The sequence below is a fragment of the Crotalus tigris genome, unplaced genomic scaffold (assembly GCF_016545835.1).
Source record: "Crotalus tigris isolate CLP2741 ecotype Arizona unplaced genomic scaffold, ASM1654583v1 scf7180000020941.558017, whole genome shotgun sequence".
Taxonomy (NCBI): Eukaryota; Metazoa; Chordata; class Lepidosauria; order Squamata; family Viperidae; genus Crotalus; species Crotalus tigris.
The window spans coordinates 246,267-272,450 of record NW_024098270.1 but is presented as its reverse complement, the minus strand read 5'-3'; the positions used below and the strand labels follow the sequence as shown (position 1 = coordinate 272,450).

Here is a 26,184-nt window from a genome sequence, read left to right as displayed (position 1 = left end):
CCCTTGACTTGCAAGGGTATGGCAATGCCCGCATTTTCACTGAAACGTAAGCCAGGATTCTCTGTCTGCCGTTCCCCCCCCCTTCCCAAATGTTGCCAGCAAGCACCCTGTGGCCTCTGATCTGGCGTGGCACAGCCTGTTCGGCCAGGACCAGCCTGCCAGCCACAAGGCTGTGACCTATTTTGCGTCATTCCAGTACTTGGTGCTTTAAAAAACTATCTAGAATACAGAGACAGGGAGGTGGGAGGGAGGAAGAAAAGAAGGATGAAGGAAGGAAGGAAGGAAGGAAGGAAGGAAGGAAGGAAAAAAAGAAAATGAAACAAAGAAGAGGAAGGAAATGAGAAGGAAGGAAAGGCTAAGAGAGAAAGAGAAAGGAAAGATGGAAAGGAAGGAAGAAAATTGAGGAATGAAGGAAGGAGGAAGAGAAAAAGGAAGGAGGAAGGAGGAAGGGAAAAAAGAAAGGAAGGAAATGGGGAAGTAAGAAATGGGAAAGAGTGGGGGAAAGGAAGAGGAATGAAGAGGAAGAGAAGGGAGGAAGGAAGGAAGGAAGGAAGGAAGGAAGGAAGGAAGGAAGGAAGGAAGGAAGGAAGGAAAGAAAGAAAGAAATGTCCAGGTCTTTGTAAAACTATCAACAATATTTCTCCCTAAAAGCCAGGCTAGGATATCTCAGTTGTTTTGAAAGTCCGGGAGGTGCACTTCTTGCTTGTGGGCCGAGGGCCGGCATTCTCGCAGCCCCCCAAACCGAAAGGGCCCCAGCCAGAAAAAAGGGCCCGACAGCCCCGTTCTCCTTGGGGCGACGCCGGAGGACCCCTCCTTGCCCTCACTGGGTCTGTCTCTGGGCCTCCAGCTGGCGCAGGCGCAGCCGGCGCAGGCGCAGCACGAGGTCCTTGGGCACCTTCCCGCCCTTGGCCAGGATCTCCCGCAGACGCTGCTTGGGGGTCTTGGTCAGGCGGAAGTCGCAGAGGGTGGCGCTGTTCTCGTAAGAGACGTGGCAGGTTCGGGTGACGGGGTGGTAGCCCTCGGCCGCAGCGGTCACCTCGTATTCGCCGGGGTTGAGCAGGCGCCAGTAGTCCCCATCGAAAGCTGTCAGTGGAGAAATGGAAGAGAGTTCCCTGGTGCTCTCTGAGCTTGCTTGCTTTTTTGCAGACCTTGCATTACCCAACTAGGGAATATGATCAGTGCTAGAAGGGAATGGGCTTGTGGAGAGGAGGAGGAGGAGGAGGAGGAGGAGGTGGAGGAGAAGGAGACGGGAAGGAGGAGGAAGATGAAGAGGAGGAAGAAAAGGAGGAAGAAGATGAAGTGGTGGTGGTGGTGGAGGTGGAGGAAGATGACGAACATGAGGAGGAAGGTGAGGAGGAAGAGGAAGAGGTGGTGGAGGAGGAGGAGGAAAAGAAGGAGGAAGAGGTGGTGGTGCTGGAGGAGGAAAATGAGGAGGAGGGAGAAAAGGAGGAAGAAGATGAGGAAGTGGTGGTGGTGGTGGAGGAAGATGACGAACATGAGGAGGAAGGTGAGGAGGAGGAGAAAAATGTAGGGTTCTTGATGCTCTCTGATGGTGGTTTTCTCGCAGACCTTGCATTACCCAACTAGGGAATATGATCAGTGCTAGAAGGGAGTGGGTTTGTGGAGAGGAGGAGGAGGAGGAAGAGGAGGAGGAGGAAGAAGAAGAAGAAGAAGAAGAAGAAGAAGAAGAAGAAGAAGAAGAAGAAGAAGAAGAAGAAGACGACTGTGGGGTCCCTTGTGCTTTCTGACCTTGGTGGCTTACTCACAGAAATTGCATTATCCAACTAGAGAACATCATCAGCGCTAGTGAGTGTGGGCTTTGCTCCGCTTGTGTATAGTAACTTGCCCTGCCAGTGTTGGAGGTGTGTGTGGTTTTCTCCTTGATTAGGGAACTACCTAATTAGGGAACTGCTTGATCAGGGAACTTTCACTTTGGTCAGTGCTAGAAGGGAGTGGGGTTTGCAGAGAGATGGTGGTGGTGGTGGAGGAGGAGGAGGAGGAGGAGGAGGAGGAGGAGGGACTGTGGAGTCCTTGGTGCAGTTTTCTTCCAGGTGTTAGGTAACATCATCAGTAATGTTGAACAGCACTGATGACATTACCTAGTTGGGTCATGAAATGTCTGCAAGGAAACTGCCCCGCTCAGAGAGCACCAAGGACCCCCTCAATTCAACCACGAGCTACAAATATTCTCCTGTATTAGTCAATTAAAGAGGAGTTACTCGGGAGCTGTGGCATCAGCTGCCCACGTGGGCTGCGCCATGGCTTTTGGTTTACCTGTCCTGATGTCATGGTTGATGCCGTCCACAGAAATGATGGCATCGGCAATGCCTCGCTCCGTGTCTTTATCCCGGACGATCCCCTTAATCCCTCGGTGGACCTGGAAGGAGACATCTGGTTACATGCAAGGACCGGGCTGCTGAGATGATCCCCCGTGGCCGGATCTCCCAAAGGATTGATCAGAGTTTGGATCTTGCCACAGGATCCCGAACTGAGTCCCGGGGGAAGGGACCGGCGATCCTCACCTGTTCCATGTACAGCAACAGGGATTCCTTGTTGTTCTCCCACTCCTGCGGGAGCTCCGATTCGTGGGGGAATTTGTCGCAGGACAGCTCGATGGTCACCTCAAAGCAGTTGGTGTGCAGGTAGCTGAAGTCGTTCATACCTGCAGGGAAGAGGACCTGAGCAGACCTCACTTTGACCCCGGAGGATCCCAACCCACAAGTGATACGAAGAGAGCCAGTTTGGTGCAGTGGCTAAAGTACTGACCTAGAAATCGGGAGACGGTGAGTTCTAGTTCGGCCGTAGGCATGAAAGCTGGCTGGGTGACTTTGAGTGAGTCACCAGGAGACGGTGAGTTCTAGTTCCGCCTTAGGCATGAAAGCTGGCTGGGTGACTTTGGACTAATCACCAGGAGACGGGGAGTTCTAGTCCCGCCTTAGGTGTGAAAGCCGGCTGGGTGACTTTGGGCCAATCACCAGAAGACGGTGAATTCTAGTTCCACCTTAGGCATGAAAGCCAACTGGGTGACTTTGGGCCAATCACCAGGAGATGGTGAGTTCTAGTTCCGCCTTAGGCATGAAAGCTGGCTGGGTGACTTTGGGCCAATCACCAGGAGACTGTGAGTTCTAGTTCCGCCTTAGGTATGAAAGCTGGCTGGGTGACTTTGGACTAATCACCAGGAGATGGTGAGTTCTAGTCCCACCTTAGTCGGCTGGGTGACTTTGGACTAATCACCAGGAGACGGTGAATTCTAGTTCCACCTTAAGCATGAAAGCCGTCTGGGTGACTTTGGGCCAATCACCGGGAGACGGTGAGTTCTAGTCCCTCCTTAGGCACGTAAGCCGGCTGGCTGACTTTGGGCCAATCACCAGGAGACGGTGAGTTCTAGTCCCTCCTTAGGCACGTAAGCCGACTGGCTGACTTTGGGCCAATCAACCAGGAGGAAGGGAGTTCTAGTCTTGCCTTTAGCATGAAAGGCGTCTGGGTGACTTTGAGCCAATCACAGGGAGACGGTGTGTTCTAGTTCTGCTTCGGCAAGGATTTTGCCCCGTCCGTTTCTCCAGCCCTTTGCTTAATGCTAGTCTGCTTAGTTTACCCCTAGTCCCCATGGAGGACGGCCCCGTTCACCTACTTCCCGGCACGGTGTGCCAGTTGGCTCCATTGATGATGTTGCCCTCCTGCATGAAGTCCTCATAGTGGCACATCCGCCGTTCGTCGTCCACCATCACCAGGTTGGAGGTGGCGTAGACGGTGGCCAGCCATCGGAAGATGGCGTCGTCGGCGGTGGGGGTCAACTCCTGGGCTTTCCAGTAGGTGCGGGTCATGTCGAAGGGGTAGGTCACCACCAGCTCCCCTCCGTGTAGGTTGGCACTCAGCACAAAGGGGTAGCGCTGCATCCAGCTGATAACCGCCCGCGTTTCTGGGGCAACCTTGGCAGGGAAAAAAACCCGTTTCGGATGAGCCAAAGCAGAGATGCCCTCCCTTTAGGGCAGGGGTCTCCAAGCTTGGCCCCTTTACGACTTGTGGACTTCAACTCCCAGAATTCCTCAGCCAGGCACGCTGGCTGAGGAATTCTGGGAGTTGAAGTACACTCCTCTTAAAGTCTATATATCAGGGGTCTTCAAACTTGGCCCTTTGATGACTTGTGGACTTCAACTCCCAGAATTTCTCAGTCAGCCATGCGGGCTGGGGAATTCTGGGAGTTGAAGTCCGCTCCTCTTAAAGTCTATATCAGGGGTCTTCAAACTTGGCCCTTTGATGACTTGTGGACTTCGACTCCCAGAATTCCTCAGCCAGCGTGCCTGGCTGAGGAATTCTGGGAGTCGAAGTCCACAAGTCGTAAAGTGGCTGGCTGAGGAATTCTGGGAGTGGAAGTCCACAAATCTTAAAGTAAACCAAGCTTGAAGATCGCTATTACAGGGCATTTTATGGCCCGTGGGTCACATCCTTCGGTTTTCCCTGTTCGGCCCCCGTGGGTTGCTTTTATAGTTAGTCCTCGACTTACAACGGTTTGCTTAGTGACCGAATTTACAACGGCACTAAGGGCCATGTTTCACATTTACAACCATCGCAGCATTCCCCAGGGTGACACGATCAAAATTCAGACGCTTGGCTGACTCGTATTTATGACGGTCGCAGCGTCGCCCGGGGTCACGCGATCCCCTTTTGCGACCTTCTGACAAGCCAAGTCAGTGGGGGAAGCCGGGTTCGCTTAACGACCGTGTGACTAAGTTAACAATGGCAGTGTTTCCTGCGGCAAGGGAGGTGGTAAAATGGGGGGGGGAAGGGAAATTCACTGAAATGCTGTCTCGCTTAGCAATGGAAATGTTTGGGTCGTAAGTCGAGGATTGCCCGTGTCCAATTGCTCGGTTGCAGTTCCTGGCTTGAAATGGGGGTGAGGGGAGGAGTAGAGATTCCAAGATAGAGGGAGCTGGGCATGGTGGGCAACCCACCGCCCAGGGGGCACTGGGGTGGGGCTCACCGTGGCGTTAGGGAAGGTGTACGCCTCCGGGATGGGGATGTAGTGGTTGGGGAACTGGTGGGGGACCAGCTGGAGATCCTCGGCGTCCCAAAGGTCCGTGTTGAGATCAGCAAAGTTGTGGTTGAGATCAAAGCCTTCGTACGTCCATCGGCCCAGTGCCCAGCCGGACAGCTCCGAGCCCTGCAGAGTCGCCAGAGAAAGGAGGGGATGGAGAGCCCGCTCGGTGCCCCCTGGATGGACCGGCCCGGGAAGATCGGTGATCCACTCCCCAATTATAACTTCCTTCCCAAAGCGGGATATGTTGTGGGTCACAGCTACCAAGGTAGTCCATTCTGGAGGGACCTGGGAAAGGGGTCTTCTCGGTGGTGGCTCCCTCCCTATGGAAGGTCCTTCCCCAGAGATCAGATTGGCGACCGACAGCCTGGCTGCTTTTCCGCAAAGCTTTGAAGGCTGGTTTGGTTCAGTGGGGCTGGGGACCCATTCGGAGCAGATTGATTCTGTTGTTGGTGCCACAGAGTGGGGGTTAGAGTGGGGGCTAAAGTGTAAAGTTTTTAACTGGGAAGGAAGGAAGGAAAAGAAAGATGAAGGAAGGAAGCAGTGAGGAAAGAGGAAGAGAAGGATGGATGAATGAAGGAAGGAAGGAAAAGAAAGATGAAGGAAGGAAGGAAAGAAGAAAGGAAGAAAGAAAGAAAGAAAGAAAGAAAGAAAGAAAGAAAGAAAGCAGTGAGGAAGGAGGGAGGGAGGGACGAACAAAGAAAGGAAGGAAAAAGGAAGGAAGGGAGAGACATAAGGAAGCAAGGAGGGAGGAAGGTGGGAGGGGAAAAGAGGGAGAAACAAAAGGAAGAAGGAAGGAAGAAAAAGAAAGAAAACAGAAGAGAGAGAACGGAAGGAATCAGGGAGGGAGTTAGTAGGAGGGGAGGGAGAGAGGAAGGAAGGAAAAGAAAAAGGGAGGAAGAGACAAAGAAAAACGAGGAAGGAAGGAAAAGAAAAAAAAGAAAAGAGAAAGGAAAGAATCAGGGAGGAAGTCGGAGGGAGAGAGGGAGGGAGGAAGGAAGGAAAAGAAAAAGAGGGAGGAAGTGAGAAAGAAAAAGGAAGGAGGAAGGAAGGAAGGAAAAGAAAGAAAAAAAGAAAAGAAAAAGGAAGGAAGGAATCAGGAAGGGAGGAAGTAGGAGGGAGAGAGGGAGGAAGGAAGGAAAAGAAAAAGTGGGAGGAAGAGAGAAAGAAAAAGGAAGGAAGGAAGGAAAAGAAAGAAAAAAGAAAAGAAAGGAAGGAATCAGGAAGGGAGGAAGTAGGAGGGAGAGAGGGAGGGAGGGAGGGAGGAAAAGAAAAAGGGAGGAAGGAAGGAAAAGAAAAGGGGAGGAAGGAAAGCAAGAAAGAAGAAAGCAAAAGAAAGAGAAAGAAAAAAAAGAAAGATCTTCTAGCTACCCTTCCCCCCCCCTTTCGATTCAGACAAGGTTTGCTTCCTAAACAGCACGGGGGGGGGGAAACACACACACACACACACACACACACACACACACACACGGTGCCACCCACCAGCTTGTAGGCCGTCTCGTAACCGTCCGGGTTCATGGAGGGCATCAGGTGGATTCGGGTCTCGGTGACCAGCCTCCGGACGCGAGGGTTGCCCTGCCTGTATTCCTGGCAGAGATACTCCATCAGGTTGAGCACCAGCTCCCGGCCCAGCGCCTCGTTCCCGTGCATGCCGGCCACGTAGCGGAACTCCGGCTCTCCTGCAACGGCAGAGGGATCACCTGCTGGGTGGGGGTTTCTGGAGGGATCCAAGGGCCCCATTGGGGGAGCCCCCAAATCTTGGGACAGGGATAACAGCAGTCTGTTTCGTGAACCTCGCGCAAGCAGTAGAAAGACGGGGGGACTTTGACTCCCAGGATTCTTTTGCTGGCCAGGGAATTCTGGGAGTTGAAGTCCACCCATCTTCCGCTTGCCCAGGTTGAGAAACGCTAAGCAAGCAAGAGAGGTCGCGAGGCCGGCTGGGGAATTCTGGGAGTTGGTCCACCCAGCTTGCCAGGTTGAGAAACACTGGATAAATTAGAGTCAGTGTTTCTCAACCTTAACCATTTTAAGGCATGTGGACTTCAACTCCCAGAATTCCACAGGCAGCATTGCTGGCTGTGGAATTCTGGGAGTTGAAGTCCACATGCCTTAAAATGGTCAAGGTTGAGAACCGCTGAACTAGATAGATTCTTGGACCCAATTGGCAGAGAACCTGCTTCTTAACGGAAACAAGCCACGATTCCCGTCTTCCGCAGCCAAACTCCAATCAAACACTCTTCCTGCAAAACAGAGAGAGCCTCCCGCGATGTCGCTCACCTACTTCGTGCTGCCCGGGGTTGTCTGAAATCTCCATGACGTACATTTTCAGGCCCAGGTAACTTTTCCCGATGCTGTATATCCTTGTGATATCCGGACACGTGTCGCTGACGTTTTTCATCAGCTGCCGGGAGAGAATTAAATTTCTCAATAAATTAAAACCTCTGAAGTTGAAGAGTCAATGGTGATTGGCTAGGATCCTTCCCTCCCTTTCAGGGCAGAGAAAAAAGAGGTATAAAGGGATGACCCAGGCAAGTTTTTTTTGCTCTCCTAGGAATCTAAAATCTGGATGTTAAAATAAAAAAAAATGGGGGGGGGAGTTAATTTGCTGGTGTGATGTTTAAACTGGTCACTAAAAAATCAAGACATTTTAAACAGACAGTCACTTGTGTAAAATGGTATAGGTTCTCCTGTTCGAGCAGGGGGCTGGACTAGAAGACCTCCAAGGTCCCTTCCAGTTCTATCCTATCCTATGCTATCCTATCCTATGCTATCCTATCCTATTCCATTCTATTCTATTCTTCCATTTTCTATTCTATTCTATTTTATTCCATTGCATTCTATTCCATTCCATTCTATTCTATTCCCCAATATTTATTCTATTCTATTCTATTCCATTCCATTCTCCAATATTCTATTCTATTCTTCCATTTTCTATTCTATTCCATTCCGTTCTATTCTATTCTATTATTCTATTCTATTCCATTCCATTCTATTCCCCAGTATTTATTCTATTCTATTCTATTCTGAATATTTAAGGCAAAACTGCTTTTTTAAAAACTACAGGAGTCCCCGACTTACAACCCAATATTTTTGTCGCCAAGTGAGACAGTTTGCCCCATTTTACGACTTTTCTTGCCACAGTTGTTTAGTGGACCACTGCCAATGTTAAAAAAAAAACTCCAGTGATGAAACACCCACAACCTCTGGAGGCAGGTTGTTCCACTGGTTAATTGTTCTCGCTGTCAGGAAGTTTCTCCTTAGTTCTAGGTTGCTTCTCTCCTTGATTAGTTTCCACCCGTTGCTTCTTGTCCTGCCTTCAGGGGCTTTGGAGGATAGCTTGACTCCCTCTTCTTTGGGGCAGCCCCTGAGATACTGGAAGACTTTTTATCCTGTCCCTCCTGGTCCTTCTTTTTCTCTAGACTGGCCTTACCCAATTCCTGCAACCGTTCTTCGTATACTTTTGTCTTAATCAAATTTGTTGCTCTTCTCTGCACTTTTTCCAAAGTCTCAGCATCTTTTCTGGATGCTGTATTCCAGGTGTGGCCTTACCAAGGATTTATATTATATCTATTGATATCTAAATTGGAAGATCTGTCAAATTCTGGCCCAGTTTGTGCCAGCAAGCTGGTCAACGTAATTCTTCCCTGGTTCTTGAATACTTCGATAATCCTTTTCTAAGAGAATTAATGAAGAGCTTGAACCCTTGAACTTCACACAAGAAAGAACGCACCTTCCTCATCTCTTTGTAGTTGTGATGCCTAAAATCCAATTTATCGTTGGTGCCAGGTATGTGTTCCCACGGATAAATGTTGTTGGGATCTGGAAAGAAACACAGGATGCGTGAATTAAAACTGGGAATGGAACGGAGGGGAGCCGAGCCGAGCCGAATAGAAATAAGAATAGGAAAGAATAAGAATGGAAATAGAGTAGAATAGAACAGAACAGAATAGAAATAAAAACAGGAAAGAATAAGAGTAGAAATAGAAAGAATAGAGCAGAGCAGAGCAGAATAGAAATAATAATAATAATAATAATAATAATATCCCTCTCACAGTTGCTGCTATTGAGCAAGGTTCCACCTATAGTACTACACCTGTGCATTTGTTTTTTTTCCCCGTTCACTTGTTGGAAGGTTGCAAAAATTGGTCACGTGACCCCGGGGGCAGGGCCACTGTCGCAAATATGAATCAGCCTGCCAAGCGTTTGAAGTTTGATCACGCGACCGTGGCTATACTGCAACGGTCGTCAGTGGGGGAAAACTGTCCTAAATTGCTTTTTTTGGTGCCGTTGTAACATTGAACGGTTGTTAACTGAACTGTTGTAAGCCGAGGACTATCTGTATTGGTTCTGGGCAGTTTGGACCCCACAGGAAACCAAGGTGAGGACAGGTAGCTGAGAGTCTCACCCCTCCAACACACACACACAGCAATCCCCTTATGGGCCTACCTGGCAGGGCACATCCCAGAATTTCGACCCTTAAGCAGATGGTCCCGTTCTCAAACCAGGTTTGAGGATTGATCCGGATGTAGCGTGCCACGACGGGGTCTGGCAGCAGGTTGAGGATGGGAGTCTCTGGTTCCTTGTTGGCTGGGAAGATCTGGAAGAATGAATAGGATAGGATAGGATAAGATAGAATAATGATAGAATAGAATAGAATAGAATAGAAATAGAGTGTAGTGTAGAGTAGAGTAGAGTGTAGAGTGGAACAGTGTAGAGTAGAGTAGAGTGTAGAGTAGAATAGAGTAGAGTAAAGTGTAGAGTATAGAACAGAATAGAGTGTAGAGTAAAATAGAGTAGACTAGAATAGAATAGAGTGTAGAATAGAATAAGGAATAGAATAGAACAGAATAGTACAGAATAGAATAGAATAAGGAATAGAATAGAATAGAATAGAATAGAAATAGAGTGTAGTGGAGTGTGGAGTAGAGTAGAGTAGAGTAAAGTGTAGAGTAGAATAGAATAGAGTAGAACAGAGTGTAGAGTAAAGTAGAATAGTGTAGAGTAGAATAAAGTGTAGAATATAGAATAGAATAGAGTAAAGTAGAGTATAGAATAGAATAGAGTAGAATGTAGAGTAGAATAGAATAAGTATAGTGTAGAGTAGAATAGAATAGAGTGTAGAATAGAACAGAATAGAATAGAATAGAAAATATGGAATAGAATAGCATAGAAAATATGGAATGGAATGGAATAGAATATAATAGGATATATGAGACTACCCCCCCCCCCCGGTACACCTGCACATAACTCTCGAAGCAGCCCATCGTGGCTTGCTTAGGACGCCCCTGGACTTACCACCTCTTGGCTCCCGTTTCTGCAAGGCTGCCAGCGATGAGTATCGTTGCTAAACTGGATCTTGTACGAAGTCACCCAGCTGTAACTGGAGAACAGAAATGGGCGGTTTGAGACAGGCCAGGGAGAGGGCAAGGAGAGGATTCGCACTCGGGTTTCTCTACCTTGCTCCTTCATCCCGCGTCTATTCTCTCCCAGGTAAACTCCCATCATCCTGAGGATCTCAGCTACGGTTTTCTTCAGGGTCCAGGCTACACCCCGACCAATGACTGTAATGGAGCCCGCCCATTATAGGTAGTCCTCGACTTAACGACCACAATTCAACCCAAAATGTCTGTTGCTAAGCGAGGCAGTTGTTAAGTGAGTTTGCCCCATTTTACGACCTGCCTCGCCTCTGTTGTTAAGTGAATCATCGCAATTATTAAGCGAGTCACGCAGTTGTTAAACGAACTGGGCTTCCCCCATTGGCTTTGCTTGTCAGAGGATCACGTTGACCCCGCCCAGGACGCTGCTGACATCACTGGGGAAACCAGATTCCCCAAACAACTGTGTTACTAACTTAACAATTGCGGGGACTCACTTAACAACTGTGACAACGAAGGTCGTAAAACGGGGCAAAGCTCACTTGGCAAAATGTCTCACTTAGCAACAGACATTTTGGGCTGAGTTGCGGTAGGATGACTTAGCAAGAAAAGGTGGTTCACACATTATGTTAAGACAGTGGTTCTCAACCTTTTTAATGCCGCGACCCCCAACCGGTCGTAAGTCGAGGACTACTCAATCGTTCATAAGTCAAGGACTACTCAACTGGTGCAGCCCCGTTTGCAGAATGGGACTTTTGGCGGGCTTAGCAGAGCAGACACAGCCTGGACAATTACTATTGGCTTTTGAAAGCCAATAGAATTAGACTCTATTCAAGAGAGTCTATTTTATTGGCTTTCAAAAGCCAATAGAATAAAAGGGAGTAGCACAGCTAAGGAAAAGGGGAAAAAAATGGCGGACTGCGTTGTTTGGCGACCCCCGTGAAATGGTCGTTCGACCCCAAATGGAGTCCCGGCCCACAGGTTGAGAACCACTGTGTTAAGACAATGCTTCCACAACATGCTCCATCCCAGAATAACAGAGTTGGAAGGGACCTGGGTGGTCTTCTAGTCCAGCCCCCTGCTCAAGCAGGAGACCCTGTGCCATTTCAGACAAGTGGCTGCCCAGTTTCTTCTTCAAAACCTCTAGTGATGGAGCACCCACAACTTCTGGTGGCAAGTCGTTCCACGGGTTAATTGTTCTCCCTGTTAGGAAATTCCTCCTTCCTTTTAGGCTGGATCTCTCCTTGATTAGTTTCCATCCCAGGCCACCCCTTCCCATGTATTACCTAAGCCCTGTGATAGCCAACCTTTGGGGCTCGGGTGGGGTTCAGCTGGTTCTCACCGGTTCAGCAGAACCGGTAGTTAAATTTTGTTGAGTTCAGAGAACCAGCTGAATGCACACCATTTTTGGAAGTGTGTTCTAGGTCTTGGAGGCCTGGAGGAGGCCTTCAATGGCCCACTGGAAGTGTGTGGATGCCACTTCCGGAAGTCCGTTCTAGGCTTCGGAGGCCTGGAGGAGGCTTCCCATGCCTTGAACGGCCTGCCGGAAGTGCGTGGATGCCACTTCCGGAAGTCCATTTTAGGCCTCGGAGGCCTGGAGGAGGCTTCCCAGGCCTTGAACGGCCTGCCGGAAGTGCGTGGATGCCACTTCTGGAAGTCCTTTAGGCCTCGGAGGCCTGGAGGAGGCTTCCCAGGCCTTGAACGGCCTGCCGGAAGTCCATGGATGCCACTTCCGGAAGTCCATTTTAGGCCTTGGAGGCCTGGAGAAGGCTTCCCATGCCTTGAACGGCCTGCCGGAAGTGCATGGATGCCACTTCCGGAAGTCCATTTTAGGCCTCGGAGGCCTGGAGTAGGCTTCCCAGGCCTTGAACGGCCTGCCGGAAGTCCGTGGATGCCACTTGCGGAAGTCCATTTTAGGCCTTGGAGGCCTGGAGAAGGCTTCCCATGCCTTGAACGGCCTGCCAGAAGTGCGTGGATGCCACTTCTGGAAGTCCGTTTTAGGCCTCGGAGGCGGCTTCCCAGGCCTTGAACGGCCTGCCGGAAGTGCATGGATGCCACTTCCGGAAGTCTGTCTAGGCCGAGATGCCCAGGCCTGCATCCATGCAGAGAACCAGTTGTTCAGGCAGATGAATCCCATCGCTGTCGGGGTGTCAAAATTTGGAAAAGCCCACCCTGCTTATCTGGCTGCAGCGGATGGTTGCTTCTCCCAGCCTCGGCGCGACACTTACGTCCAGATGGAGTTGAGTCCCTGGGTGATCACCCCGGTGAAGCGTGTCAGTCGCCTGGCATAAATCTCCAGCCACTGATCTTTGTCGTCGTATCCGGCACACCAGCCTCCGTCGTACAAATCGCCGTCATGAATTCCAGACTGGCGTAAGCGAAAAAAAAAGGGAGCAGACACATATCATGCAAGAACTTAAATTGAATGGACCCCTCTTCTTTTCTTCTTTTTTTTTGTATGCTATTTTTTTTCCCGTCGTTGTCGTTAGGGTTGAACGTACTCTTTTCTTTTGCTTCGTTTCGTTTGGTTTTACTGTTTTGTATTTAATTCCCGAGGATCGAAGAATGAATAATTCGAAAGAAAGGAAAGCCGAGCAGAGGGAACAGTATGGTTGAACCTTGGTCACTTTAAGACTTGTGGACTTCAACTCCTAGAATTCCTCAGCCAGCAAGAAGGAGAAAGGGATGGAGGAGGAGGAGGAGGAGGAGGAGGAGGAGGAGGAGGAGGAGGAGGAGGAGGGATGGAGGAAGGGGAAGAAGAAAATAGAGAAAGGGATGGAGGAGGAAGGGGAAGAAAAAATAGAGGAGAAGAAGGAGAAAAGGATGGAGTAGGAAGAGAAAGGGATGGAGGAAGGGGAGAAAAAATAGAGAAGGAGAAAGGAGGAGGAGGAGAAAGAGGGATGGAGGAAGGGGAAGAAGAAAATAGAGAAGGAGAAAGGGATGGAGGAGGAAGAGAAAGGGATGGAGGAAGGGGAGAAAAATGGAGAAGAAGGAGAAAGGGATGGAGGAGGAAGAGAAAGGGATGAAGGGGAGAAAAAATGGAGGAGAAGAAGGAGAAAGGGATGGAGGAGGAAGAGAAAGGGATGAAGGGGAGAAAAAATGGAGGAGAAGGAGAAAGGGATGGAGGAGGAAGAGAAAGGGATGGAGGAAGGGGAGAAAAAATGGAGGAGGAGAAGGAGAAAGGAATGAAGGACGAAGAAGGTGGGAGAAGAAAATGGAGGAGGAGGAAGAGGAGATCTTTTTTCATTCTGGCTGTGTTTGATCTCCTCCCTTAAGAGAGAAAGGTGGGTAAAGAGACCCCCAAAGTTTCCGAGCCCCCCTCCCACAGGACGTCTCCGTCACAGCAAATCGCTCTTTGTGATGCCGAGGAACCTTGAGGTCCTCACCTTGGGACCAAGCCCAGGGCTTCAGAGGCGGGGCTGCTTAACGACCAGCTCCTCCAGGGAATCCTTTTCCAGGGAACTCGGCCCTTTTCCAGGGGAATCATCCAAGAGAGAGAGAGAGAGCTTTGCAAATTCCCGCCGGAGCGTTGGGGTGGGGACTGTACTTTCCAGCCCGCAGGGGCTTAATCCTCCTGACTTCCCAGAACTTCCTCCCTCCTCCTCCCTCACCCTGCAGCCCATTTCACCCCACTGCTCCCCTCCCCGTTTCTCCCACTGCCACAAAGGACGGATGCCAGATTCCTTTCTTCTGGAAGCGGACCGGGTTCGAGGAACCTTTTATATTTTCGCTGCCTTGGCGGAGAAGCGTGTGCGGCTACGACGAACGGGGGAAGAGGCAGGAGGTCATCTAGTCCAACCCCCTGCTCAGGCAGGAGACGCTCGGCCCTTTTAGGTAACAGAATAACAGAATAAGAGAGCTGGAAGGGGCCTGGGAGGTCATCTAGTCCAAGCCCTCTGCTCAAGCAGGAGATCCTCCGCCATTTTAGATAACAGGTTTGGAAGGGGCCTCGGAGGTCATCTAGTCCAACCCCTTGCTCATTTTAGATACCAGAATAGCAGGTTTGGAAGGGGCCTTGGAGGTCATCTAGTCCAACCCCTTGCTCATTTTAGATACCAGAATAACAGGTTTGGAAGGGGCCTTGGAGGTCATCTAGTCCAACCCCTTGCTCATTTTAGATACCAGAATAACAGGTTTGGAAGGGGCTTGCCATCAGGAGTTGTGGGTGCTCCAACACTGGAGATTTTTAAGAAGAGGTTGGACAGTTACTTGTCTGAAATGATCTAGGGCCAGGGGTAGGCCACCTTGGCTCTTTTATGACTGGTGGACTTCAACTCCCAGAATTCCTGAGCCAGCCATGCTGAGGGGAAAGGAAGAAATTTCCAAGCTGAGCCATGCTGGCTCAGGAATTCTGGGAGTTGAAGTTCAGAGTCATGAAGGGGGCTAGGCCAGGGCTAGGCAACCTGGGCTCATTTATGACTTGTGGACTTCAACTCCCAGAATTCCTGAGCCAGCCATGCTGAGGGGAAAGAGAGGTTTCCAAGCTGAGGTATGTTGGCTCAGGAATTCTGGGAGTTGAAGTCCACCAGTCATGAAGGGGCCATAGTACCCCCATTCTGGCTGAGGAATTCTGGGAGTTGAAGTCCACGAGTCATGAAGGGGCCTAGGCCTAGGCCAGAGGTAGGCAAGCTTGGCTCTTTTATGACTTGTGGACTTCAACTCCCAGAATTCCTGAGCCAGCCATGCTGAGGGGAAAGGGAGAAGTTTCCAAGCTGAGCCATGCTGGCTCAGGAATTCTGGGAGTTGAAGTCCACGAGTCATAAAAGAGCCAAGGTTGCCTACCCCTGGTCTAGGGTCTCCTGCTCAAGCAGGGGGCTTGACTAGGAGACCTCTGAGGTCCCTTCCGACTCTTGTTATTCTGTCCTTCGGTGACGTGGTGGTTCCTCCTGCAGGCCAAGAGCACACTGGATCCCAGAACTTGTGGTGTGTACTCCCAACGATGGTGGCCCTGAAAGATGCAGCCTTACCTGGATGTTCAGGCGCCCGCGGTGGGGCCCGAGTCCGTCCCGCTTGGAGCTGGAAGCTCGTAGTTGGGAGTCCCGCACCCTCAGAGACTCGAGTCCCAACGGAGGGCATTCTGCTTGGAGAAGAAGGGAGGAAGGAGAGAGGTGGGTTGGGTGGGCAGGAGACCCAATCAACTCAGGGAGAGCCCCCTCCCCAGAGATCCCCCTCCCTCGCTTTGCCCTTCATCAGAGGTTTTGGGTTTTGCCTCCAGAAGTGGTGAATGCTCCATCACTGGAGGTTTTTAAGAAGAGACTGGACATCCATTTGTCCGAAATGGTATAGGGTTTCCTGCCTGAGCAGGGGTTGGACTAGATGACCTCCAAGGTCCCTTTCAACTATGCTATTCTGTTCTGTTCTAATTTCTATTCTGTTCTGTTCTGTTCTATTTTATTATTTTCTATTCTAATTTCTATTTGATTCTATTATTTTCTATTCTATTCTAATTTCTATTCTAATGTCTATTCTATTTTCTGTTCTTTCCTATTCTATTCTATTCTTTATTCTATTCTATTCTTATTTCTTATTCTATTCTATTCTAGTCTTTATTCTATTCTAGTCTTATTTCTTATTCTATTGTATTCTATTCTATCCTATCCCATTCTTTATTCTATTCCAGCGGTTCTCAACGTTTGTGTGACGGCGACCCCGTCACACAAACGTTGTGCGCATGCGCGGCGCGGCCGCGCATGGGGGCGGGGCCCCCGCGCGCGGCGCGCATGCGCAGCGCCACCCCCGCGCGTGGCGCGCATGCACGGCGCCACCCCCCGGAGGCGCGGCGCGCATGCGCGGTGGTGCCCCCCGGAGGCGCGCCGCCGCCCCCACTCGCGGCACGCATGCGCGGTGGCGCCCCCCGGAGGCGCGCCGCCGCCCCCATGCGCGGCGCGCGTGCGCGGCACCGCCCCCTGGAGGCGCGCCGCGCCCCCGGAGGGGACAAAATGGCGGATCGCCGCGTTTGGCGACCCCACAAAAGAGGTCGATCGACCCCAAATGGGGTCGCGACCCATAGGTTGAGAACCGCTGTTCTATTCTATTCTATTTTCTACTTTATTCTATTTTCTATTCTATTCTATTTTCTATTCTATTCTATTCTATTCTATATTTTATTTCTTTCCATATGAGATGTTTTGCTCTCCACTCAAGGTCCACTTGGGTCCAGTGGAGCTATAACCAGTGGGCCATGCTGCCACACGGTGCTTTCTCCTTGGCTGGAGTTCTTCAAACAGAGGCTGGAGGGTCTTCTGGATACCTAACAAGACCTCCCCAAAGGATGACTTGGATTAGTACCGGTGGTCCCCAACTTATGACCACAGCTGAGCCCAAAATTGTTGCTTTGCTAAGTGAGTTTTGCCCCATTTTACTCTGGGCCAGTCACCAGGAGATGGTGAATTCTAGTCCCGTCTTAGGAGTGAAAGACGGCTGAGTGACTTTGGGCCAATCACCAAGAGATGGTGAGTTCTAGTCCTGCCTTAGGCATGAAAACTAACTGGGTGACTTTGGGCCAATCACTGGGAGACGGTGAGTTCTAGTCCTGACTCAGGCATGAAAGCCAACTGGGTGACTTTGGGCCAATCACCAGGAGACGGTGAGTTCTAGTCCCGCCTTAGGAATGAAAGACGGCTGAGTGACTCTGTGGCAATCATTCTCTCTTTCAGCCCAGCCCACCTCGCAGGGTTGTGGTTGTGGGGAAAATAGGAGGAAGGTGTGTTGTCGTCTTTTGTTATTTGTCAAAATCATCGAGCTGGGAGATCAACAGAGAAATGAGAAGGGGAGCGAATTCCAGGTCCCAAGGAGGAGACTCCAGTGTGTGGAGTGTCAGTGCGCTCCTCTGCTGGCTTTTAATTATAATCGCACAACTATTTCTCGCACGAGGCACAGCTGAGTCAGCTACCCCGAAAAAAAATAAAAATCCCGGCTGAAATGAGATGAGGAGTCCAACCACAATTCTTAGGAGACCAGCGTGATCCTGGCCTGGGCCTCTCGTCCTGTGCAAGGGCCAGGAGAAATATGCGGAGCCAGCACTTTCAGGCCAAACGGCTCTCTCTCTCTCTCTTTCTCTCTCTCTCTCTCTCTATTTCTTTTCCTTCCTTCTTTTCCTTCTTTCTCTTTCCCTTTCTTTCTTTCTTTCTCTTTCCTTCCTTCCTTTCTCTCTCTGTCTTTATTTCTTTTCCTCCTTTCTTTCTCTTCCTTCTTTTCCTTTCTCTTTCTTTCTCTTCTTTCCTTCTCTTTCTTTTCCTTCTTTCTTTCTCTTTCCCCTTTTCTTTCTTTCTCTTTCTTTTTCTCTCCTTTCTTTTTCTTTTTTCTCTCTACCCTTCCCTCCCCCTCCCTTTCCCTCCCCTCCTCCCCTTTCCTTCTTCTTCCCTTCCCTTCCCTTTTCCCTTTCCCCCTTCTTTTCTTTTCCCCTTCCCCTTCCCTTTCCCCTTTCCTTTCCTTTCCTCTCCTCTCCTCTCCTTGTCCTGTCACCAAGATTTTAAAAGCTGCAGGACAGGCCAAAACTGGCATCAGCAAAAAAAAAAAAAAAAAAAAAAAAGAAAAGAAAAGAAAGAAAAGGTCGTCAAAAATACGTTGTGGTCACACCCACTGATACAGAGATGCCCAAAAGCCCATCATCCTTTCTTGGGGCCATTGTTGTCAATCCAGGACATGTTGCAGAACTGGCATTTAATTTTGCAGGGGACAGATCAGGAATTTGAGTTTGGAAATACAGGACAAGACAGGAGGGAGGGAGGAAGGAAGGAAAGCAGGAAAGAAGGAAAGAAGTAAGTAAATACAGGACAGGAAGGAAGGAAGGAAGGAAGGAAGGAAGGAAGGAAGGAAGGAAGGAATGTTCGTTGCACCTACTTCCCTCCCCATCATTGCACCATGCCTGGGTGGGGAATTCTGGGAGTAGAATTCAACTGGTCTTAAAGCTGCTCAGACTGGATGCCCTTAATCTGGAGGGAACCCCAACTGCCCTCTCCCCCATGTCCCACAGCTGCCTTTCCTCCAGTCTCCTCTGAAAGCATACAGGGGAAGATCCATGAGTCCTATGCATGCTGCTGTGGCCGGCTTCCAGGAAACGCACCCTGTTGGGTTCAATTTTTAAAAAATGCAAGAGGAAGTTGGTCTTTTCCCCTCCCCCACTGGTTAAAACAAAAGAGACAGGATGCAGGAGGGATGGACAGGGAGACCCATCTGTAGGGGACAGCTGCCTTTCCTCTTGGCCTCCTGTCCTCCCCCTCTGGCTGTTTTCTCCCCGGTTGCTTTTGTGGAGTTTTTTGTTTTCTTCCAGTGAAAAGCGTCTTTCTTCCCTCCCTCCCTCGGCGAGAACCGGCTGCCCCTTTGGCAGGCTGAAGACTTCCAGATTTCTGGAGCCAACTTTGGGGCTGCCAGCTTTTCCCCCAGCAGCCAAACTCAACAACTCCATGCCACAAGAAGCCTGGAAAGCCAAAAGGAAAACAAACCCTGAAGCCGGCTTTCCAAGGACGATCCCAGTGGCCTCCAGAGATAGGAGAATCCAAGTATTCCTTTGTGGGGGGGGGGGGGAGGAAAAAAAAAACTAAAAATTCAGGCTTTCCTTTGCCCAGAAAGTCAAGTTCTTGAAATGTGTGTGTGTGTTGTTTTTTTTCTATGAAAGCATCAGACTCTCTTGCTGTGGGAGAGTGAGTTAAAACGGGCCAGGCGCGGGACAGTATCGCAAGTTCTGGGCTCCTCGAAGCTGTTCTGGAACCTCACTTGAAAAAGCGAGTTAGCCCAACCAGTTGGGCTCTGTGTTCGAGCGTTCCCCCACATCTGGGTCTGAGCCAGTTTGATTGACTGGTTCAGGGTCCAGGCTCACAACCGGGAGACAGAGAGTTCTAGTCCCACCTTAGGCACAAAAACCAGCTGGGTGACTTTGGGCCAATCACCAGGAGGTGGTGAGTTCTAGTTCTACCTTAGGCATGAAAGACAGCTGGGTGACTTTGGGCCAATCACCTGGAGGTGGTGAGTTCTAGTCCTGCCATAGGAATGAAAGCTGACTGGGTGACTTGGGGCCAATCACCCGGAGACGGCGAGTTCTAGTCCTGCCATAGGAATGAAAGATAGCTGGGTGACTTTGAGCCAATCACCAGGAGGTGGTGAGTTCTAGTTCTACCTTAGGCATAGCTGGGTGACTTTGGGCCAATCACCAGGAGGTGGTGAGTTCTAGGCATGAAAGACAGCTGGGTGACTTTGGGCCAATCACCTGGAGGTGGTGAGTTCTAGTCCTGCCATAGGAATGAAAGCTGACTGGGTGACTTGGGGCCAATCACCCGGAGACGGCGAGTTCTAGTCCTGCCATAGGAATGAAAGATAGCTGGGTGACTTTGAGCCAATCACCAGGAGGTGGTGAGTTCTAGTTCTACCTTAGGCATGAAAGACAGCTGGGTGACTTTGGGCCAATCACCTGGAGGTGGTGAGTTCTAGTCCTGCCATAGGAATGAAAGCTGGGTAACTTTGGGCCGATCACCAGGAGACGGCGAGTTCTAGTCCTGCCTTAGGCATGAAAGCTGACTGGGTGACTTAGGGCCAATCACCAGGAGACGGCGAGTTCTAGTCCTGCCTTAGGCATGAATCCTGGCTGGGAGACTTTGGGCCGATCACCAGGAGACGGTGAGTTCTAGTCTTGCCTTAGGCATGAAAGCCAACTGGGTGACTTTGGGCCAGTCCCTCACTGCCTTTCAGCCCAACGCATCTCACAGGATAGTTGAGCAATTGAGTAATAAACAACAAACAAACAAACAAACACATACATAAAAACATATATACATACAAGCATACATGCAAACACACATACATAAGTAGGACCCTGGCACCAGTGATGCAAGCATGGGACAAACTGGCCACGGGATAAGATGGGGCCCTGTCAGGCACCTCCTGTGGCATCTAAGCGGCAAAGTGATCCAGCCTCAAGTTTCTAGTCCTCGTGTGGTCCAGAGAAAGCTTGATACAGGCTGCAGATGCTAAAGACCGATAGATAGTAGTAGTAAAGTTGGAAGGGACCTTGGAGGTCATCTAGTCCAACCCCCTGCTCAAACAGGAAACCTTATACCATTTCGGACAAATGGCTGTCCAGTCTCTTCTTAAAAACTTCCAGTGTTGGAGCATTCACCGCTTCTGGAGGCAGGCTGTTCCACTGATTAATTGTTCTCACTGTCAGGAACTTTCTCCTTAGTTCTAGGTTGCTTCTCTCCTTGATTAGTTTCCACCTGTTGCTTCTCATCCTGCCTTCAGGCGCTTTGGAGAATAGCTTGACTGCCTCTTCTTTGGGGCAGCCCTTGAGACACTAGAAGGCTGCTATCATGTCCCCCCTTGTCCTTCTCTTCGTTAAACTAGACATACCCAATTCCTGCAACCGTTCCTTACATGTTTTAGCCTCCAATCCCCTAATCCTCTTTGTTGCTCTTCTCTGTACTCTTTCTAGAGTCTCAACATCTTTTTTACATCGTGGTGAGCAAAACTGGATGCAGTATTCCAAGGGTGGGGTGGGGTGGGGAAGGAGGAGGCAGGGAGGGGGGAGAGTAAGTGTCCCTTTTTTTGCAGAGGAACTGCTTCTGGGTTGCATTCACATAGCCATGTTGCCTTGCTGAGGCTGTTCCTTTGCAACTCTGCCCCTGAAGGCTTCCTCTGCCGTTGCTACAGACATGGCCTCCTGCAGCCACCGAGAGGTGTGCAGCCCCCTCCCCTCCCAAGCATCCTCCGAAGGAGACGGGCCCCTCGTCCCACCCCAAAAAGGTGCTGCCTGGGATGATGGGAGTTGCAGTCCAGCTTTCTGGAAGGTGACTTACAGGCCCCAAGGCGACACAATCTGCCTACGCAACATCCCCGGTGAAGGATGAGGACATGGAAAGAGCAGCGAGGACCCACCTGATGCCCTTTGGGTGCCAGTTTCCGGATTCAGCAGCTTTTGGGCTTTCTTCTTCAAAATCTTTTTCTTCACTATTTTGACCCGGAGATGCTTTTTGGCAGCTGGAGGAAAAGCAAAACCACACAGCAGGTCAGTTTCCTTCCTCTGGCACGCAGGTACGGAGAGTTCCCGACTTACGACGATTAATGCAGTGACCGTTGCAGGTTACAAGAGCACTGGAAAAAAGTTTGAGTTATGATCGTTTTTCACACCTGGGACAGCCGCAGCCTCCCTGCGGTCAGGTGATCCAAAGTCAGATGCTGGGCAACTGACTCATACTTATGACGGTTGCAGTGTCCCAGGATCCCCTTTTGCGGCCGTCTGACAAGCAAAGTCAATGTGTGCGTGTCTGTTTGTGTGTGTGTCAGAGAGAGAGAGAGAGAGAGAGAGAGAGAGAGAGAGAGAGAGAGAGAGAGAGGTGTCCCATGAAGAGAGAGAACACCAGATTTTTCTTTCTTTCTTTCTTTCTTTCTTTCTCTTTCCTTCATTTCTTTTTTCTTTCCTTCCTTTTTTCTTTCTTTCTCACTTTCTTTTACTTCCTTCATCTATCATCCATCTTTCTGTCCGTCTGTCTCTCTCTCTCTCTCTCTCTTTCTCTGTCTTTCTCCCTATCCATCTCCCTATCCATCTACCTATCTATGTCTGTGTCTCTCTCTCTCTCTCTATCTGTCTGTCTATCTCTCTCTCTCTCTCTGTCATCTATGTATCCATCCATCTATCTATCTATCTATCTATCTATCTATCTATCTATCTATCTATCCATCCATCCATCCATCCATCCATCTATCTATCTATCTCTGTCTGTCTGTCTCTCTCTCTCTATCTGTCTATCTATCAACTATCTATCCATCTACCTAGCTATCTCTGTCTGTCTGTCTATATATATATATGTCTGTCTATCTATCTATCTATCTATCTATCTATCTATCTATCTATCTATCTATCTATATATCTATCTCAATCTCTATCTCTCTCTCATCTGTCTATCTATCTATCTATCTATCTATCTATCTATCTATCTATCTATCTATCTTCTCTCATCTATCTATCTCTCTCTCTTCTCTCTCTTATCTATCTATCTATCTATCTATCTATCTATCTATCTATCTATCTATCTATCTATCTATCTATCTATCTATTATATTTAGAAACTGCCTATCTCTCTTACACATTAGATGCAGTTGGGTGAGACAATTTAATTTCACTTAAGGTTAAGATTTTATCTTGTATCATTCCACCAATATTCTTTTCCAGGGCTTGTGGAAAGCCGGAGTGTCCAGAGAGTCGAGATGGCGGCCCTTCCCGCCCCCCCCCAAAGAAGCCATTGCCCAGCAGGCATTTTGCAGTGCTGAGGGGAGCTGTGTGGGCTGCAATTGTGTGTGTGTGTGGGGGGGGAAGCAGGGAGACAAGGATGCTCTGTGCAAGATTGGACTGGGTCCATCTGCCCCAGCTGCTTCCCTTCCAGGGTCTGAGGAACAGAGCTGGACTTGGGAGTCCCTAGTGGGTGGGGGGAGGGGGGGAGGAAGCCTGCTCTGAATTGATTATTGCATGTATTCATTACATCAGTGTTTCTCCAACTCAGCAACTTTAAGCTGGGCGAAGCCAGGAGATGGTGAGTTCTAGTCCTGCTTTCAGAATGAAAGCCAGCTGGGTGACTTTGGGCCAATCACCAGGAGTCGGTGAGTTGGGCCAATCACCAGGAGACGGTGAGTTCTAGTCCTGCCATAGGCATGAAAGGTAGCTGGGTGACTTTGGGCCAATCACCAGGAGACGGTGAGTTCTAGTCCTGTCTTAAGCATGAAAGCCAGTTGGGTGACTTTGGGCCAATCACCAGGAGACGGTGGGTTCTAGTCCCGCCTTAGGCATGAAAGCCAGCTGGGTAACTTTGGGCCAATCTGCCTTAGCCATGAAAGCTGGCTGGTGTGACCCCCTCCTCAAAGAACCGGCCTTGCACTCGGCTCTACCCGACCGCCATCAGTTGGGTTTGCAACTTTCCCCTGGAAGATGGGCAGTGGCTCCTGTGGTCCTTATTTGAGTTCTTCCTGAAGGTTGGATTCTATTCACAAATATCCTAGCATTGATGGGGTTACCTAGTTTGGTCATGAAACATCTGCAAGAAAAGCACCAGGTTCAGAGAGCAGCAAGTCCCACCGTCCTCCCCTCCCCTCCCCCTCCTCTTCCTTCAAATCCCACTCCTTCCTAGCACTGATGATGGTACCTAGTGGAGTAATGAAACATCTGCAAAACATCAAGCTCAGAGGGCATCAAGGACCCCACAGTCCTAGTCCTCCTCCTCCTCCTCCTCCTCCTCCATCTTCCTCAAATTCCTCCTCCTCACCTTCCTCCTCATGTTCATCATCTTCCTCCACCACCACTTCCTCATCTTCTTCCTCCTTTTCTTCCTCCTCCTCATCTTCCTCCTTCCTGTCTCCTCCCTCTTCTTCCTCCACCACCTCCTCCTCCTCTTCTCCTCCACCACCACCTCCTCATCTTCCTCTCCTCATCTTCCTCCTCCAGCACCACCACCTTTTCCTCTTCTTCCTCCTTTTCTTCCTCCTCCTCTTCATCTTCCTCCTCCTTCCTGTCTCCTCCTCCTCCTCCTCCTCCTCTTCTCCTCCACCACCACCTCATCTTCCTCCTTCTCCTCATCTTCCTCCTCCAGCACCACCACCTCTTCCTCATCTTCTTCCTCCACCACCTCCTCCTTCTTTTCTCCTCCACCACCACCTCATCTTTCTCCTCCTCCTCACCTTCCTCCTCATGTTCATCATCTTCCTCCACCACCACTTCCTCATCTTCTTCCTCCTTTTCTTCCTCCTCCTCATCTTCCTCCTTCCTGTCTCCTCCCTCTTCTTCCTCCACCACCTCCTCCTCTTCTCCTCCACCACCTCCTCATCTTCCTCCTCATCTTCCTCCTCCAGCACCACCACCTCTTCCTCTTCTTCCTCCTTTTCTTCCTCCTCTTCATCTTCCTCCTCCTTCCTGTCTCCTCCTCCTCCTCCTCCTCCTCTTCTCCTCCACCACCACCTCATCTTCCTCCTTCTCATCTTTCTCCTCCAGCACCACCACCTCTTCCTCATCTTCTTCCTCCTTTTCTTCCTCCTCCTCATCTTCCTCCTTCCTGTCTCCTCCTCCTCCTCTTCTTCCTCCACCACCTCCTCCTTCTTTTCTCCTCCACCACCACCTCATCTTTCTCCTCCTCCTCATCTTCCTCCTCCAGCACCACCTCCTCCTCCTCCTCATCTTCCTCCTCCTCCTCCTCCTCTCCTCCCTGCAGACCCCCCTCTTCCCTAGCGATGGTGACCTCCCCTAGCCAAGTAAGGAAATGCCTGCAAGGAACCCCCCAAAGCTCGGAGACCACCCAGGTCGCCCCCATTTCAGTTCTGAGCTGCCAAGATTCTCCTTTATCAACCTACCTCTCTCATCATCCAGGACAACAAAAATTTCTGATTTGGGGTCATCTTTGGGAAAGCAGAGAATTGTTCCCTCCAAGTCCCCCTCTTGCCCTGTTCCTTATCAGAACCCCCCCTCCTCACCCCCGAGGGTCCTCCGGAGGCAAGGGACTACAATTCCCATTGTCACGAGGGCTGGCCGGTTCAGGATTCGCCCACATTCTCCTCCGACGGCGCGCATCGCGTTTCTCGGGCGCCTTTTCTCCGGAGCTCCGCGTGGTGCTTTCTCCCTGCCTCCTGCTTCCCCCGCCCCCCACAAAGCCACATCAACCCCCCTCCCTTTTCCAAGACCCCCCCCCTCCCGTTTTGCCTGAAGCTCCCATTGCCAGTCAGTTACCTTTGCTGCTCCTCGGGGTCTCGGTGGTGGTGACCCCCCCTCTCGCGGCGCTGCCGGTGGAAGGTGGCCCCTCCGGGTCCCTTGGTTGCCTGGGAAGAGTGGTTGAGATTTCGGGGTGCCCCGTGGGCCCCGGGCCCTTGTCTTCTCTGGCCCCGGCGGTGGAAAGCAGAGCTGAGGCCAACGGGGGCACGGCGGTGGTCCCGTTGGCCCTGGGGTCCCCGAGCATCTTCTGAGAGGGTCCCGGGGTGACCGAAAGGGGGTGCCCCCCTGCAGAGGGGACCCAGCTGAGGTGGGACAGGGCCAGGAGCGTGGCGGGGACCCACAGCATGTCGGGCAAGCTGGACCGACGCCCCCTCCCCCCCACGATCTGCAGAGTTGCTCTTGAGTTTTGTCCCCCTTCTTCTCTCCGGGACGGCTCTGGACGCTTTCAGCGCTAAAGCATCCTCCGCTCACATTCCTTGCTTTTTTCCGCACGCACGCTCACACACACACACACACACACACACACACACACACACACACAAAGACACGCAAACAGGCAGAGCCGGCCCCCTCCCCTTCTGCTTCCTTGGCTTCGCTTGACTTGTTCCATTTGTTCTGCCAATGGGGGCCGCTGCGCCTCGCCTGCCTGGTGGGAATTCCTTTGAAGCTGTTCCCCTTGGGACACGCAGCACCCCCCCTCCCGGCTTCCCACTTTTTTTGGGGGGGGATTTGCATTAGAGATTTGGCTTGGACTTCTCTTCTCTTCCATCTTCTCTTCTCTTCTCTTTTGCCTTCCCTTCCCTTCCATCTTCTCTTCTCTTCCCTTCCATCTTCTCTTCTCTTCTCTTCTCTTCTTTTGCCTTCCCTTCCCTTCCATCTTCTCTTCCCTTCCATCTTCTCTTCTCTTCTCTTCCCTTCCATCTTCTCTTCTCTTCTCTTCTCTTCTTTTGCCTTCCCTTCCCTTCCATCTTCTCTTCTCTTCTTTTGCCTTCCCTTCCCTTCCATCTTCTCTTCCTTCTTCTCTTCTCTTCATCTTCTCTCTTCTCTCTCTCTTCTTTTGCCTTCTTCTTCTTCTCTTCTCTTCTCTCTTCTCTTCT

General features: G+C 50.4%; 1 protein-coding gene across 1 annotated transcript; it reads right to left on the bottom strand.

The window, feature by feature from the left end:
• Positions 1–496: 496 nt before the first annotated feature.
• CPXM1 (carboxypeptidase X, M14 family member 1) lies at positions 497–25,561 on the bottom strand. The gene is made up of 14 exons (XM_039368841.1): positions 25,106–25,561; positions 21,277–21,378; positions 15,378–15,487; positions 12,639–12,778; positions 10,331–10,415; positions 9,482–9,632; positions 8,766–8,854; positions 7,313–7,436; positions 6,518–6,714; positions 4,982–5,161; positions 3,632–3,929; positions 2,523–2,662; positions 2,275–2,377; positions 497–1,083 (listed from the first exon to the last, which is right to left on the bottom strand). Exons 1-14 carry the CDS (start codon positions 25,431–25,433, stop codon positions 821–823), a joined length of 2,310 nt encoding a protein of 769 aa, XP_039224775.1. The 5' UTR covers positions 25,434–25,561; the 3' UTR covers positions 497–820.
• Positions 25,562–26,184: the final 623 nt, after the last annotated feature.